The following is a 17,077-nucleotide window of genomic DNA, read 5'->3' as shown; positions in this document are numbered from 1 at the left end:
CTGAGAAACACAGGCCTACATCTCGATTTTTCAAAAAGCATATTCAAATATTAATAACAATCATCTGAAATAAAAGGGTTGAGGTGTGTGTTGTGCAGACTCTTTATTGTAATTGCACATTCATACCTAGTGAAATGAATGGAATCGTCCCCTGTCCATAGTCGTCACTGCTTTCCTTACTAATGCATTAAACGAGTTATTAACAGCTTTTTCAAACGTTGGTACATCACACATTTTGACCAAGGGTGGTTAGCAAGAGGAAACTCATGTGTTTCAATTGGTTTACTTGCTAATGCTATGACTGCTGTCTGGTATGACAGAGAGAGAGAGATCGCTTTTGTTTTGGTACGTTTTAATTAATGTCGGTTTTTGATGATGGAACACCACTTCCCTGATGTATATACACAACCAGAAAATACCATGGCACAGTTTTAACCTATAGCTACCCTTGAAATTGAGCTGAAGTGGAGCTGACCATGTGGTACCTAATGCACTCAATGGCAGTGCAAGTGTAGCAGTTCAGGGTTTTTGGCTAAAAAGGCTTTTTTCCTAGAGCTTTGTTTGTGGTTTTTCCCTGAATGGTGTACCCCTCCCTTCCCCCCTACTCAGGTGACACTCCTGTCTCCTTTGGTGTCAGCTGGCTCCACTCAGCAAAAAGGAAAAGCTGGGGAGAAGCACTGCCCAGCCCCAGTGAGTCTTCTCTGGCAGTTTTAAGTGTCTCTTTATGATGAAAAGTATTTATTTATATAGTTTTACATTTTGTAATTATGATGTTTTTCTACAGTTTTGCTTCTTTCCGCCTGAGGATTTACTGTCAACTTTCCTTTGGTGATGGCTTTGTTGAACCTAATAGCTTAGCTGTCTCTGCTTCATAACGTTTTAATAAAATCTTCTTTCCCCTTTATTTTGTTTGCTTTTTCAATCCACAGCCCGGATTCATTTTTGATAAATCGTGGTTTAGATTGAAAAAACAAACAAACAAACAAAGCTTTTTCAGTATTGTTAAGATCTTTTGTTGGGGACGTTCTCCGCCAATATAAATGTTGTCATCAGTGGTTGAGTGACAGGCGTTTTTTGTTTTCTTTAGTTTTTTGTGACACTGCAATTATTCTGTGAGACACAACACTAATATACTAGATCACACCTGTCATCTTTCAAGGCATTGACATAAAAGAAAGAAAATACGAGTCGACTTTTCGTGACTGTCGTGACTTGTAGGGTCTACCTTACAATATAAAGTAACTTCAGGCGATTGTTGTTGTTATTTAGTGCTGCGGTGAAATAAAGTGAATGGTTTGGGCTGACTGCATTTACATACAACTAAAGCCTCAGGGAGCACGTTTTAAAATCAGCCATTAAGCAGTAGCAATAAGTCCAACAGTAAGATGATGTTCCACTGAATATATTGCTCTCATTTCTAGTGCAGACCAATGAGCACATCAGAAGCCCATGTGCATCAGTTTTCTCCTCAGTATTAGTGTCTGTGACCACTAAATAAAATCATCTTTGTTTTATACTTTTGTTGTCCATAAACACAAGAAGTAGCAGAAAAATAAAAGCCATACAGTTTCAGTGTGTCCCTGAATGTTTACATGCTTTATGATGATTTGTGAATGTTAAATGACTTTATGGGTAACAATCAACTTTATGTCCATTGGATTCACTGTTTTCCTTCTGTTAACAACCTGCTCCTCCCGATCTAGGTCAGCTCTCATGTTCTGATCTCTGTGCTCCATTTCATTGAAATCAGCACTGGAATAAATTATGTGTGCAGTTTTATATGTGTGTTGCCATGGCTACAGTTTGACGTTGGCATTTTAGTGCCAGTGGGAGGGGCTAGTGCTTGTCTCCATCCTAGATGCTTGCTTAAAATGGAGGAAAGAAAATTGCATTAAAATATCACAATGCCATTTACGCGTGTAAGAAAAATGACACGTTTGTAACATCTTTGTTTTCCTTTGTCTCTGATTTCTTTTTCGTCATTGCAGCTTATAAGTACCCCTGTTTTTCTCAGCTGAGTAATGCAGGATTTTGCAGGATTTTGCAGGATTTTGCACAACTAGTTTGGATCAGTGGTTTTCCATTGTTCAATAAGAAATGACATTATGATTGCATCAGTGAAACAGGTTTTTAGTCAGACAACGTTTGCAAATGTTCTTTGACTAATGTTCTTCTCCCTGTGTGTGTGTGTGTGTGTGTGCCTGTTTAGACATCTTTGTGGGGACCACAAAAAATTGGAAGTTTACTATACCTATGGGGATCAAAATCCAGGTCCCCACAAGTCTGAAGGCATTTTTGAGACTCAAAATTTGGTTTTAGTGTCAGGCTGACAGTTGGGTTATGGTAAGGGTTACGCATACAGTTCTGATGGTTAGGGTAAAGGTAAGCGACTAGGAAAAGCATTATGTCAATGAGATGTCCCCACAAGGATATGAATACACACCTGTGTGTGTGTGTGTGTGTTTTGTAGTCTGGAGGAACACTTGAAAAAAACAAACACACCTCACACACAAACTGACGGATTCCACTTTTCTCTCTTTTTCCTTCTCATGACAAGCTTCACCTCAGACAGTACACATAATACAAGCTTTTCCACACCAAATGTTTATTTGCATTACAGTTCTGTATCAGCACAAATTCTTTTCCACATATATTACAGTACATTAAAAAAAATAATGCCAACTGTGTTTTTTGCCAGATGTTACTCGACTGCTTTGAAAATGATATGGCTGTTTAAATAGAGTTGTACATGAAAAAGTAGTAAGAGAAATTACACACAGCCATAAAGCATTGTGCAGACAAAGGTTTTCCCATCACCACTAGAAACCAAGGTAACCAAAGTACTGTACATACATGTTCAGTGTGCCATTACATTATGAAGTGCTTTCATTTTCAGGACCACATACTTACCTGGTACCAATTACAAAAGGAAATACATTTCTATAGGTTCAAAGGATTTCAAAAACCAAAAAGGCAAAAGTAGGTCACTGTAGCAGTGCAAGAACGCAAAACGTTTACACGTAAAAACATCCAGATTAACAGATGGAAGTAGCACGTAATAGAGAACATGATGAGACTAGCCAACCCTGGTGACAGTCTGTCCTTCAGTCTCTCTCCTTCTCCTTACTGTAAAAAGCTGGGTGCTTGATTGTCTCTTGAATCTCAGGCAAAGAGGTGAAGTGAAAAATCAGAGAGAATCAACTACCTGACGCAGCACGATCTTTAAAAAAGAAGATGTTTCTGTATCTGGTTTAAGCTTACTGGGAGAAAAACGTCATTACTGGAAACACAGCGTGACTCGTGGTCATCGTCCCTTTAAGAGTCATTATGTTAACAGTGTTTTTGGGAACACGGTTCTAGTTTAGCTGCAGACATAGAGAATATAAACGATGGACATGACGTCAACATCTCAGCTTCCTGGCTGTAAATACTTTTATGATGACATCATCATGGGTTCCAGGTGACAGTGAAAAACACAAGAAATTCAGCTGGTAAATTATGTTCAGAGACTCACAGGACTGTGAGCATCACAGTCAGATACACCCCTCACCCATCATGTCCAGTTTCATCACTCAGTTCAAGCTCTTCACAAACTGGTGACTAACATCAGTGTTTCCACATCCATCTTTTATACTGTTTGCAGATTGAAAGCATGTACAGTACATATACAGATGGTTACCAGCACAAAGGAAACATCATACTAAGAATTTGCACCTGCGTGTTTCCTTTGCTTTGGCGTCTATATTACATGCTCAGCTAAAAACGTAACACTGGCTGTCTTAATGCAGGTATGTATTTATTCATTTATCTATTTTTATTACATTAAAAAACAAATGTATTTGTTGATCTTCAAAATGATAGAATGTCTGCTGTCACTTAACTGATGCCACAGAGTAGAAGTTTTATAGCATTAATTTAACAAAGATAGGACAACAATTCACAATGCCTATATAGATTACATAGGTACATGCTCTGTACATTAGGAGCTAAATACAGTTAATATATTTTAACATTAAGATCATGTCTCTTTGGAATGATTCAGTATGTGAGTACGTTGTGTATTTACAGCAATGCACTGTTTTATTGTAGTCACCTTTTACTACGTTTATATTATATAGTACATTTATATGTTATTTGTATGTATATATGTAGATCTCTGAAATGTGTGAAATTAAACAAAGTATTACATTAAGTTGTTTAGCCTTCAGGTAGTTGTAGTTACATTGTACAGGATTCTTCGTGAAGTGTAAAACAGAGAATATGATCTTTAACTGTCATGGCACAATTTTTCTGTCTTGTTTGGAAAAAAAATGCTTTTGGTGAATTTTTCTAATTCAGAGGAAAGAAACAGTCACCACACAAAAACTCATTAGTCATGAAGTTAAACTTAAACATGAGACAGGCCACACGGGGCTACTACCTGAGTCTTTCTTTGGCTATTTATTGGCTAATGGCTGATAAACTAAAATCATTACAAAGCATTTGACTGCAGATCAGATAAGATGGAGAGCGAAGGTGAAAGTACAGACAGCACAAACTGTAAACACACACAAAGTTCCTTTTATCCTCACTGTGGTTGCTTGAAAAAGACTGTAATGTTGTTAAATTACAGACTTTGATATTACACATGTTGTTGTGCTTTTAGCCCATGAAGTATGAGAGAGAGGACCTCATTTCTTTATATGGGGTAAACTGCTTTCACAAATGCAACTCTGAACTGTCCTCAACACTAAATCAGAGAAGCTGATTGGTTCATATTATATATATATATATATATATATATTGCAGTCACCTGGATGGAGAAATACCTGACAGGAGAGAATAGGAGATGGCATAAACAGGGTAAATATGATTAAAGACAAATGTCTGAGTTGTATTTATGGCCACAACAAAAGCATTTAACTAAATAAGGTCAATGTTTGGCACTATTATAGCCTAATTGTGTCATTTAGGTTGTCATAAAGGATGCTCAGTGAAGCAGTCAGGCTTTCAGTATAACTCCACTGTAGATATGTCAGATAACCACCCGCAGTCCTTTATGCCAGTACTTTCTGCAGGTGAGCTGTCCTTGCCAACTATTTGAATATTAATCTTTTCCCCTGTTCTCTCTCCCTACTCCGTTTCTGTGTCAGAACTCTTATGTTTTCATAACATATAAAATACAGACTCTATGCAGTCCAGTGAAAATCAAAGTACAAAGAGGGTAAGTAGCAGCCAGGTGCTGCTATTCAAATGGACGTGATAATCCGATCAACAGCAAGTGTGAGTACGTCTGTAAAAGCAAACATTTAGGCAGTTTGGAGGTCCGGATCATTCAGCTGTGTGTTAGCACAATGCCACACTGTTACCAGGAGAGCACGTACCAGCAAATTCACCCCCATCAGACCGTGCGATACTCTAAGAAACTGCAAAAAAACCCTATCTCTAAGGGAGAGGCCAGCCACCCTTCGGAGGAAGCTCATTTCCGCCACATGTATCCGCGACCTCGTTCTTTCGGTCACTACCCACAGCTCGTGGCCATAGGTGAGGGTAGGGACGTAGATGGACCGGTAAATTGAGAGCTTCGCTTTAAAACTCAGCTCCCTCTTCACCACGACAGACCGGTGCAGCGTCCGCATCACTGCGGCCGCTGCACCAATCCGTCTGTCGATCTCCGGCTCCCTTCTCCCATCACTCGTGAACAAGGCCCCGAGATACTTGAACTCCTCCACTTGGGGCAGGAACTCGTCCCCCACCCGGGGATGAGTAATGACAGAACAATTAGAAAAATACTGAACAAGTATGGTTTGTTTGCCAGTTTTTCCCAGGAGAAAGCCTCCCGTCTCACAGAAAGAACAGCACAGGTTTGCAAACCAGCAAACTTGGAACAATGCATAAATGTTTGGTCATCATCGTGGGTGTACTTGGGTTTTCATACAGCTGCATAGATTTATGACTGCTCGTTGTATTGCCAATTTGCTGAAGAGTGGATTGAAAAGAAACACCCCCCACACCCCTCATGAAGCTCCAAACATGGCGATAGAGTTCTGCACGTGATCTACTAACAATATGATCATTCATAAACACAAAAGCAGCCGAGTCATTCACCATAAAGTGAAGCACAAACAACGAATAACAAACAAATAAAAAACGACACAGCTGATGAAGAAATGGGTAATACAACTGCCAATGAAATAATACTCTTCAAGAGCAGGTTTTCTGCTAGTGTTTCGCTACGGGAACAGCATGCCCGTTCAGAGAGGCACCTGAAGGAAATCATTAGGATATTTGATATAAGGGGGAGTCCTTTTGTTAGAAATTGCTGGGGATTGTGTGGCCTGTGTGTTATACCTAACCTGTACAATGCATAGAAAAACACAACGTATTTATTTACTGTCACATCCTGCCCCCCCCGTGCCTGGAGAAGGTGATGATAGACACAAAGCAAGTCTGAAGACAGTTTGTTAAAGATTTGATATGTTATATCTATAAAATCATGTTCATGAACACAGAAAGTTGTGCTTTGATTTATGAAAGCAAAAACGTACACTCTGAAAAGCAGAAGACTGTGTAAAATAAACCCAATTCAATTTCTTATTCTTTCTTCATGCTTTTGTATAGTGCTAGTTAACAACAACAGTTGTCTCAAAGCGCTGTACAACAATAGTCCACCAATTAAAAAATCTGTCATGAGCATGCACGTGGCAAAAGTAGGAAGGAAAACCTCCATTTTAACAGGAAGAGGCCACTGGCAGAAACAAGGCCAGGGAGAAGGAACCATGTACTGGAGGATTGGAGAGGAGAGGAGAGGAGAGAGACAAATGCATCAGAAGTGAGTGGAGAAGAAATGCCTAGTGTGTCATGGGAGGCCTGAAACTAAAGCCATTCTTGAGGGATGGTGGATGATCTCCGGAGCCAATCTTAGCTGGTTCCACAGGAAAGCGGCCTGAAAACTGAAGGCTCTGCCTCCCATTCTACTTTTAGAAACTTTAGAAGCTACAAGTTAATCATCAGTCTGAGAGCAAAGTGCTCTCTGGGGATAATATATCTGCTTCTTCTTGGTTCTGTACTGAGAAAGCACGGCATTGCTCTCCACTTTTAGGCTGATGACTGTCAGATCTATGTCCCTCTAAAGAAAAAACGCAGATACTTCAGACACATCTAAGCCCTGCAGAACACCGGCCCTTGAGGCCTGGAGTTTCCCACCCCTGCTGTACATGGACTCTACACCATAACACTTACCAGCACGTTTTACTGGCAGAACCTGATATCAACCATACACAGCAGAGATTTACTGGATACAAAAGATAATAAAAGTATCAACCACTTGTACAAGAAGGAGCAAAGCAAGGGCAACCGTTAACTTATAAAAGGCAAATGTACACTTTAGCTTCCTGTATGGTGGCAAAGCAAAATTGTTGTGACCTAACGTTTACATTCCAAAAGCTCCGCTGCACCTTGATTCAAAGTGATAGCACTTTTTACTGCATATCAAATTATCTCCAGTTTGCAAACACTAGCTTTCTGGTCTTTTATTTTCAGATAGTTGATAGAGGTCTTTGGGATATCATTATGTGTACTGTGGGTGCTCCTGTTGACTGATGTTCACTGAGTTTTCTCAACCAGAACTTACTGGTTGATGACTATATAGCAATTTTTGGTGCTATTGAATGCCTTCCGTGGTGACCATGCTGAGGCTACGATGGGCATTTGGCATGCAGACTGGAGCAGACTGGGATCAAACCTCTTTACTACGTGTGGAGTTTGATATAAGAAAGCAGAGTCCCTCTTTGTCCCTGGGTCGATTAATGCTTTGTCATGATTTTCTTTTTATATCCCCATATGAGCCATTTTTCTAGTTTCCCTTTATCACCACTAGGGGGTTGTATTTCATTTTATGTACTGGTTATGGTTATTTAAGGTGAAGGGCAGTGTTGGGAGGGTTACTTTTAAAATGTATCCCACTACAGATTACAGAATACATGGCCCAAAATGTATTTTGTAACATATTCCGATAAGTTACTCAATGAGAGTAACGTATTCTGAATACTTTGGATTACTTACAGTAATCTAATGTCAGTTGGTCTAATGTCTGACAGGTTCCTGAGCTATGCTAAGCTGGGACAGCCACATTATAAAAAGACACAAGTCCTTCTGAGCCAACAAGGATTTCATGCAGCTGCCTGAGCAGTCACTTGATTTCTCAGATGGGATAATGACATTTGAATTAGGCCGAGTCTTACAAAACCTAAACCTTGTGTGAAATTCTGACCCAAATTCCCTCTTCATTTTTGAAAACTCACTATCAAACACCTTTATGACTCACAAGTAAAACTCACTGTGAAATATCACAAACACATAAGTGTTACTACATTAAATAGAGTTAAAATGTATCCTAATAATATGGTGATAAATGACAGAGGTAACATCCTTACTTTTGATGAATTGTTGTCCTTCAGCCTGTGTTTCTTATTTTGTCTCCAGCATGAGAATTAGGGTTGGGAGACCAGGACTAAATCAGGGAATGAGTCCCTCTGTTCTCCTCCTATCATGCCCTACTTTTCTCCCACAAGCTCAGGATTGCTTTCTCTAATACTCTTTTCCCCATTTCTACCAGTCTCTCATTTTCATTTCCTCATATCCATGTCATATGTCTTTTCTCTCTCCTCTCTCAACCTGTACTCCTTTTTATCTCTCCTGTTATTTCAGCCATCTGCACATTGCACTGCCTTCTAAACATGGCTCTTGTTTTACCTCTGTGTGTGTGAATGACTGAATGTAGTGTAAAATGCCACACTACACTGAGTAAAGCGCTATACAAATGCAGGCCGTTTACCATTCACCTCTCAGTCGACCTGCTAACTGGCAAGATTTTTAGAAATTCACAAATAGTTCTGTGAAGTGTTAATTCTAAAGAAGCTGTATGTGATGACTCGTAGACACAAGACAAATCTGCAAAACTGCAGGTCAATGTGAAGCAAACAGGCGCAGTAACTGCTCGCTCTTGCTCCATAATATGGAAAATCATTAGGGGCTCTCACAGAACAAATCCTCAATCTGAGCAAACTAACTGAAATAAAGTGAATAAAATGGGGGGTAAACAGACTTAGGGATACAAAGTTGTGCAAAGTTGTTAGTGCAGTTTATTGCAAGGAGCACTTGATCATCTGTGCACTTTCTGTGTGGATTTTTTTCCACCAAGTTTCTTGTCTAAGGACATGACCAGGTAAAGTGGTGATTCTAACCTGGCCATGGGTGTGGATACAAGTACATGTACACCGGAGAGGACTAATGTCAATTAGTCTTCTGACTCTGTCTTCTGACTGGCAGCCAAGGTGCAGCAGCGAGAGTACTGACAGGGACTAGAAAGAAAGAGTGAAGTTCTCTTTATTGGCTCCATGATAAATCCAGAGCACTTCGCTCTCAGACTGTTGACTAACTTGTTGTTCCTTGGATAAAGGAAGTATGGGAGGCAGAGCCTTCAGTTTTCAGGCCCCTCTTCTGTGGAACCAGCTTCCAGTTTGGATTCAGGAGACAGACACTATCTCTACTTTCAAGATTAGGCTTCAAACTTTCCTTTTTGCTAAAGCATATAGTTAGGGCTGGACCAGGTGACCCTGAATCCTCCCTTAGTTATGCTGCAATAGGTGTAGGCAGCTGGGGATTCCCATGATGCTCTGGGAGTTTCTACTTCACTCACCCGTATCATTCACTATGTGTTTACTCTGTCACTCTGTATTTAATCATCCGTTATTATTACTCTGTCTCTCTTTCACAGCACGCCACTTTCACATAGCCCCAGCTGGCAGATGGCCGTCCCTTCCTGAGCCTGAGGTTTTTCCTTCTCGCTGTTGCAAAGTGCTCGGTCATAGGGGGTCATGTGATTGTCTAGATTTCTCTGTATCATCATAGAGTTTACTTTACCTTCCAGTATAAAGCACCTTGAGGTGATTGTTGCTGTCATTTGGTGCTATATAAATAAAGCTGCATTGAATTGCATCATTGTTTAGTGTTAAATTATCAGTGTGAGTCTGGAAGCTATTTCTGGACTCCAGTAGTTTTACTGTATCTGAAAGACGTCTGGTGTTTTGGTGCATCTTAGTTTAAGCAGGTTGGGTATGTTAAGTAAAACTCTGTTTTATGCTATATGAACAAACTGTTGTTGCTAATCTCCTGTAGCCTCCATTTGAAAGGCACCGTCCAATGAATCTCTGGTATTCATTTGTTTAATCAGTCTTGGTTACTGGCAATAATAACAGTATTTCTTCTTACCTATTCTTCCTTCCCATTCTTCTTTTCTCCGTCCATCTGATATTTTGTGTTGTTGTGACTGTTGCTGTGTAACATCCCAGACTGATAGCAGAGTTAATAACACAGCCAGTAGCCAACTGCTCATGCCATGTCAGGGACTCAGAACTGACAGTAGGTTGAGCTCAAACTCTAGAGAATAGAGTCTAGTTTAACATTGCTTTCTTAGATATGTTAATACATCAAGAGATCCACCAGTCTATTTATACATCTAGCTATACATACATACATACATACATACATACGTACATACATACATACATACATACATACATATGTACATACACACAGCACAGATCAGGCAAAGCCACTTTCTCGGCCACATTCTCACGCATCACCACGCAGATCCAATCACTGACCTCTCCTTTTATAGCATCTACATCTTCATTTGAAATTAATTTCTGTGTTAGTGAAACCAAATTTCTACTCACAGTGCAATTTTGGGTAGCTTGACAGGTAAAAGAATAAAAGAATCTCTGGTTTACACTCACGTGTTGCTTGGACTGTATGAATAGGGAGCACTCATTCATTTGTAGAATAAATACATTTACTAATCTGCTCCAAGTTTCTGGTCTCTTCAGAAGGCACCCATCACCCAGTTCTGCTATTCTTCATTCAGTTCCTTCATTTTTCTTTCGCACAACTTCTTGCAATGATTTACAGCTTTGCCTTCCATCCTATCTCAAATATCCTCCTTCTATCTTATCTTGTTCCTATATTTTTATATTGGCATAGCAACAGGTTCTTGAAAGTCTTTTTAAAAGTGGCATTGCACAGTGCATAACAAGCTGGGTTGATAGTAGAGTTGACATAACACAGCCAGTAGCCAATTGCCCACACTGTATCAGGGACACAGGACTGGCAGAAGGTTGAGATCAACACCATCACATTATACGGTGTCCATGTTATGATGAAAGCCAGCAGGATGGCAAAGATAGTCTTGGTTACCTATGAAGAATGGAAGAAAGGAGAGATGAAGAATAAATAAACCGGAACATGTAGACACAAAGTCCAAAGATAGATAATCTGTGAACTCTGTCAGCTCTTTGTTTCTCACACACTGCAGTGAGATGACAGTCACATAACTCACAGACGAGCTGACCATGTTAAGTATGCATAATGTGTATTATGTAAAAAACGACAGTGCCAAACCTTTTAGTATGAGCTACGTTAAAAACATGTCCAAACGTGCTAAATTGCCCTGCACCTCAATTAATATTTGCACACACAGGAAAACAGCCGCTCACTGTTAGCTTTAGATAAAACATATCTGCTCTCTGTGTCTCGGGTAATCTCAAGGGTGAGACAGCATTAAAGCGACTTAAAGCTGAGATCCCAAAAGGTTGATTCTGTTCATCTGGACGTAGCGTTTCCAGTGAAAACGCTACGTCCAGATGAACAGAATCAACCTTTTGGGATTTCCTTACCTGGATGATTGAGCGTGCACCAGGACATTAAAGCTGAGATAATAGTGACATCTGCTTAACAACTCTTCCTATGACTGTTAGAACCACTGACTTACATACGCTGGGTTTTAGCTTGAAACAAAGTGAGTGAGGGTCTTCCTGTCATATTTTATTTATTCTCCAAGACTTCTGTTCTTTGCTTGTGCAGAGGCTGAGTCCGATAATCAAATCTAAATAACGAGTTCCTCTATTATTTCCATTATATGTCTTAAACTTATGTCGTGTATTAACCTACTTTCTTTTCTCTGGCAGCCATCTGTCTTTTCCTTCTCACTTGGCTTCTAGCAATGCTTGCAAATTTTCTTGCCACAGTTCGAGGACGGCTGATTGGGATTGAATGCCTCTCGGCTCCATCTACAGGTGGAACGATCTCTAAAGCTGTGATGCATTCATCCCCAGACTGCTTTGTCACAATCTTTAACTTGGACCACCTTGAAGAGGGATTGATCTTGTGGATGGCAGAATTGGTTGTTGTCGGTACTGGAGTGGGGTTTGCTAGCACCTGTAACAAAACAGAGTACTGTTAGGACATTTCACAGCAAGTTTGACCTGTGACTTGCACAGTATCCTGTCTTCCTCCCCTTAACCCCAACCAGTTGAGGCAAATGGCTTCCCCTCCCTGAACCTGCCTTTGGTGGAGATTTCTTTCTGTTAAAAGGGAGTTATTCAATATTTAAATGTTGATTGTATTATGTAAGGTTCCCCGGCAGCTGCAGCCCAACAATGATAATAGTCCAGCGTCACCTGATAGATGCCAAAAAAAAAGCTACATCAAAAAGTAAAGTTTTAAGCCTAATTTAAAAATGAACTGTTTCACCCATATTCATAAGGAAAGCAATATAATAACAACCACAACTTGAAGCAAAAGTTCACAGTCCTGGCAAAATTTGAGGAAAAAAGAAATCCACGCAACAAAAAATACTCCACTCCGGGTTTTCCAATGAATCCTATGACTTTTCATGACATGGTGTCAGAAGTAGTCAGTAGGGATAGTAGGGATCTCTGGCAGGTAGCTCCATGCCCTCCTGGGTTTTAAATGCACCTTAGAACACACATGCATCAACACTACAATGAGCGGGTGGAGGGAGGTTTGGAGTCTTCTCTCACCCCCATTCTCTGCGACCTGCTGGAGCGGGGGGGCTAGGAGGAGGAGTTGGCCGTCCGACTGCGGTCTGGAGTGTGGGGCCTCCCTGCTGCTGCGGAGTCGGGGCGGTCTGCCTCCCCCCACCGCAGGGAAAAGGGTAACACCACCTGGGTCTGGGTGCAGTTCCCCCCTCCAGGGGCAAGGGTACCTAGACCCGGTTTGTAGAGTACGCTTGGGGAGTGTGATCGTGTGTACAACGTCTCTTTATGTCTGTCTCCACGTTGGTTGAGTGTGGAGTAAGTGTATATGAGAGCATGAGGGTGGGAATGGATGTTTGTGTCTGTGTGTGCCTGTATGTCTGTGTCTATATGTCAGGTTGGGTATCAGGCGCCACCTCTCTGGGGACATCTCAGGCCCTCCAAGGTTTGGAGGCCTATCTCCCCCCACCACCACGTCCCCTGCCAGTGGCGGACTCCCTCAGACATCGGTGCGTTGGTGGTTCTTTGTGTCCGGGGATGGGCGTCCAGGTACACACCGGCTCACTCCTTGGCGGCCGCTTATCGGGGCCTGGAGCCTGGGGCTCGCTCGGGCCACTTCGGAGGTGGGGTGCCCCCGGCCTCTCGGCCTGGGGCTCGGTCACTCAGGCGCAGCTGGCTGCCGGCGGAGCTCACGGGCGCGTCACTGCAACTCCCCCTGGCTTCTGCTCCGCGGCTGCTGAGTGAGCCCTCATCTGGGACTCTCCTCAGCTCTTACTGGGACAGTGGCGCAGCTGCCCCTCTGTTGGTCTTCCTTGGTCTCTTGTGTTCTGGGGGCCTCTGGATGTCTGGAGTTTTGATCTCCTCCACACCTGCTTCATGCCCTGGAGGACGGGGCTGTGGCCCCCCCACACCCTCTAGCAGATCATTACATGAAGGAACCTTTTAAAAAACAAAAAACAAGCGCGTCCATGCTCACAGGTGTACACACGGGTGATCACACCCACAAACTACACCCTTTTTGGCTCCTACCTCAAAGCACACTGTGTTCTGTTGATCTTATGTGCTGCACAATAATGTTTAACATTTAGTATTTACTGTCATATTCCCATATATCATTGTGATGTTGTTTATTCTATTACTCTTGTTCTCTTCTGCTTGTTTTCTTTTTTCTTTCTCAGCAGGTGATCCAGGTGATTGATATATGCATTTTTTTTTCTCTGCCCGTTCTGTTGGTTTTTGTTTTTTACCCTTCTCCCCCGTCCCTCTTCTCAGCTGTTTCTCTTTCCCTCTTTCTTTCTCCCCTTCTTTCCCCCAGTCAAGTCTGTCCCGTATTCAGTAAGTGAAAATAAAATAAACAATAAAAGGTGAATCAAATGGACCATTACGGCAAGGCTGGGATGGTCAATTTGGTAAAGTAAATCCGTTGGGCATATTTCTTTGCCTTTAGACAACAATTCTGATGCAAAAGAGCCAAACGGGACAGGCCAAAAAAAAATAAAATAAAATAAAGAACATGTTAACTTAAAAAAAAAAAAAAAAAAAAAAAAGTCAGTAGGGATAGGAATCGGTAAGAATTTAGCGATTCCCATGCCATTATCAATATAACTTGATTTGATTCCTTGTCGATTCTTATTGGCTCCACTTTGAGAGTCACCACCATGTCTAAGCAGCATATCATGACATTACATTCATGCAAAGTAATTTCATGCGTGTGGTCTAATGCGTGTGCATTTTAGAGGTATTTCCCCTCTTTTTTGTGTTCAGTGTTGGGGTCATTATTTAAAAGTAAAGTAAAAACGTTATTACCCGTATTACACAGAACACTTTTCCTAAAAGTAACGCAGTATTTTATTGCATACTGTCTTTGAATGTCTTTGAACAAAGACATTCATTACTCATTATGTTACCTTCATGTTACTCTGCAAAATGATCTGAAAAGCACTGTCTCATAATGGCCATTTAACAATATAAAGCTACAGTCCAACACACCAACACAAATCCCTATCCCAGTGAGGACACATGTCATCTTTGTCTTAGTATTTAGGTATGAAAACAAAGCTGACAACACAAAGCAAAGATGAAAACCAGCACAAGCAATCATTGCCGTGATTCTACTGTAGAAACATGAACAGGTAGAAATAGAAGCTGCAGCCTGACTGATCATCAGTTTGTTACAGGCTGGCTTCACCACAAATGATGGCTCACTTTATCACTATATACAGTAAGAGCAATGTCAGCATTTACTGAGCTTTAACACCACTCTGGGGTTCTTGGCTACCTTAGCGTTAGCATGCAGTTTTGCAAAAGGCGAAGTTGTGTTAACATTATAACGCAGTTGTTTCTGTCCTGGAGCAGTCGTCACTTTGCCATCTCACTCTCCATCCCTTTGTGCATTAATGATAAAAGTAATGTCCATGTCTACGGTGAAGAATGCACCATTATTTTTACTTCCGACACACGAACTGAAATCAGCTGATCTTAGTGAGAGGGCAAGAACCGATAAGCGGGATCAGTAGGCAGGCAGACTAACCATTCCAAGGAACTGGACTACTAGGAACCTATTCTTGATTCCATCCCTAGCAGTCGATCATCACGTCTCAGAAATGTAGCAGGAGAGGGAGGAAGTCTGTAGAGTTGCAGAATGTGGCATGGTGGAATAACTGAGAGAATCTCCCACTAAACATCGGGTTGGCGTTTTTGTCATTTTAATAATTGCATGCTTTGGTGTTTTTGTTTTGTGTGAGATGTGGGCCACACCCATGTAGGAGTGGTGATTCTACTTTAGAGCAGCTGCAAGCTATTTGGAGTTGAGTACAGGGAGCCGTTGAATGGTAATGATTTGAGACCTTCTCTATAAAGGAGAGAGAAAACAGGAAGGAGGAGTTGTTTTTTTGTAGGACACAGTTGCAGCAGGGAAGCCAGTTGACACTGAAGACTCCAGTATGAGAAGTGCACATTTTAAAGGAAAATAGTTTTAACCTTTTTAAATAGCAAATGGGGTGATATGATATAGTACCATATCACCCTATTAGAGCACTTCACTCTCACACTGCAGGCCTACTTGTTGATCCTAGAGTATTTAACCCTTTAAGTCCTACCATAGAACCAAGTCCGCCAGAGCTTACTTTATATTTTTACATGCTGTGGAGCCATTTTTGGGAGCATTTCAAGTTGCTATACATCAATACAACTGTTATAGCCCAAATTTTAACAATATGTATGCATTAAGTCCATAGTAATTACATAAATTGCAAAAAATTGCAATAAACTACAAAAAAAATTGAAAATCATTTTTGTTTTTTGTTTTTTACATATATTTCTACTTAGAGATATTTAAAAGGTTTGTCCCTCAAAACTTTAAATACAAAAAAGTTGCAAAAAATAGTTTCCAACCACAGGAAATTTATTTTGAGCTGGAGCCTATCCCAGCTGTCATAGGGCGAGAGGCAGGGTACACCCTGGACAGGTCGCCAGTCTGTCGCAGGGCCAACACACAGGGACAGACAACCATTCACACTCACACCTAGTGACAATTTGGATTATCCAATTAAACTATCCCCACAAGCTGCATGTCTTTGGACGGTGGGAGGAAGCCAGAGTACCCGGAGGGAACCCACGCAAACACGGAGAGAACATGCAAACTCCACACAGAAAGACCCCGGCCTGATGTTGGAATTGAACTCAGGACCTTCTTGCTGTGCGGCAACAGTGCTAACCACCGTGCCACCGTGCTGCCTCCACTGTTCAAGCCAAGAAATGGAAGGAGTATGGCACAACTGTAAACCTACCAAGACAAGGCCGTCCACCTAAACTCACAGGCCGAACAAGGAGAGCGCTGATCAGAAATGCAGCCAAGAGGCCCATGGTGACTCTGGACGAGCTGCAGAGATCTACAGCTCAGGTGGGGGAATCTGTCCATAGGACAAATATTAGTCGTGCACTGCACAAAGTTGGCCTTTATGGAAGAGTGGCAAGAAGAAAGCCATTGTTAACAGAAAACCATAAGAAGTCCCGTTTGCAGTTTGCCACAAGCCATGTGGGGAACACAGCAAACATGTGGAAGAAGCTGCTCTGGTCAGATGAGACCAAAATGCAAAACGCTATGTGTGGAAAACTAACACTGCACATCACTCTGAACACACCATCCCCACTGTCAGATATGGTGGTGGCAGCATCCTACTCTGGGGGTGCTTCTCTTCAGCAGGGACAGGGAAGCTGGTCAGAGTTGATGGGAAGAAGGATGGAGCCAAATACAGGCAACC

General features: G+C 41.5%; 1 protein-coding gene across 1 annotated transcript in view; it reads right to left on the bottom strand.

Moving 5' to 3' along the window:
• Window positions 1-9,949: 9,949 nt before the first annotated feature.
• The window catches only part of LOC113016038 (muscarinic acetylcholine receptor M4-like), a 76,504-nt gene continuing 69,376 nt past the window's right edge, over window positions 9,950-17,077 (bottom strand). Inside the window, exons 6-7 of the mRNA XM_026158498.1 lie at window positions 11,989-12,255; window positions 9,950-11,235 (exon numbers count right to left, since the gene is read on the bottom strand). Of these exons, the coding sequence (XP_026014283.1) occupies window positions 10,990-11,235; window positions 11,989-12,255 (513 nt within the window). The 3' untranslated portion in view covers window positions 9,950-10,989. The remainder of the gene's footprint in view (window positions 11,236-11,988; window positions 12,256-17,077) is intronic.

The sequence above is a fragment of the Astatotilapia calliptera genome, chromosome 23, assembly GCF_900246225.1.
Source record: "Astatotilapia calliptera chromosome 23, fAstCal1.2, whole genome shotgun sequence".
In the NCBI taxonomy this organism is placed as follows: Eukaryota; Metazoa; Chordata; class Actinopteri; order Cichliformes; family Cichlidae; genus Astatotilapia; species Astatotilapia calliptera.
The sequence above is the reverse complement of the archived record's forward strand: the minus strand, read 5'-3'. Positions and strand labels throughout refer to the sequence as shown.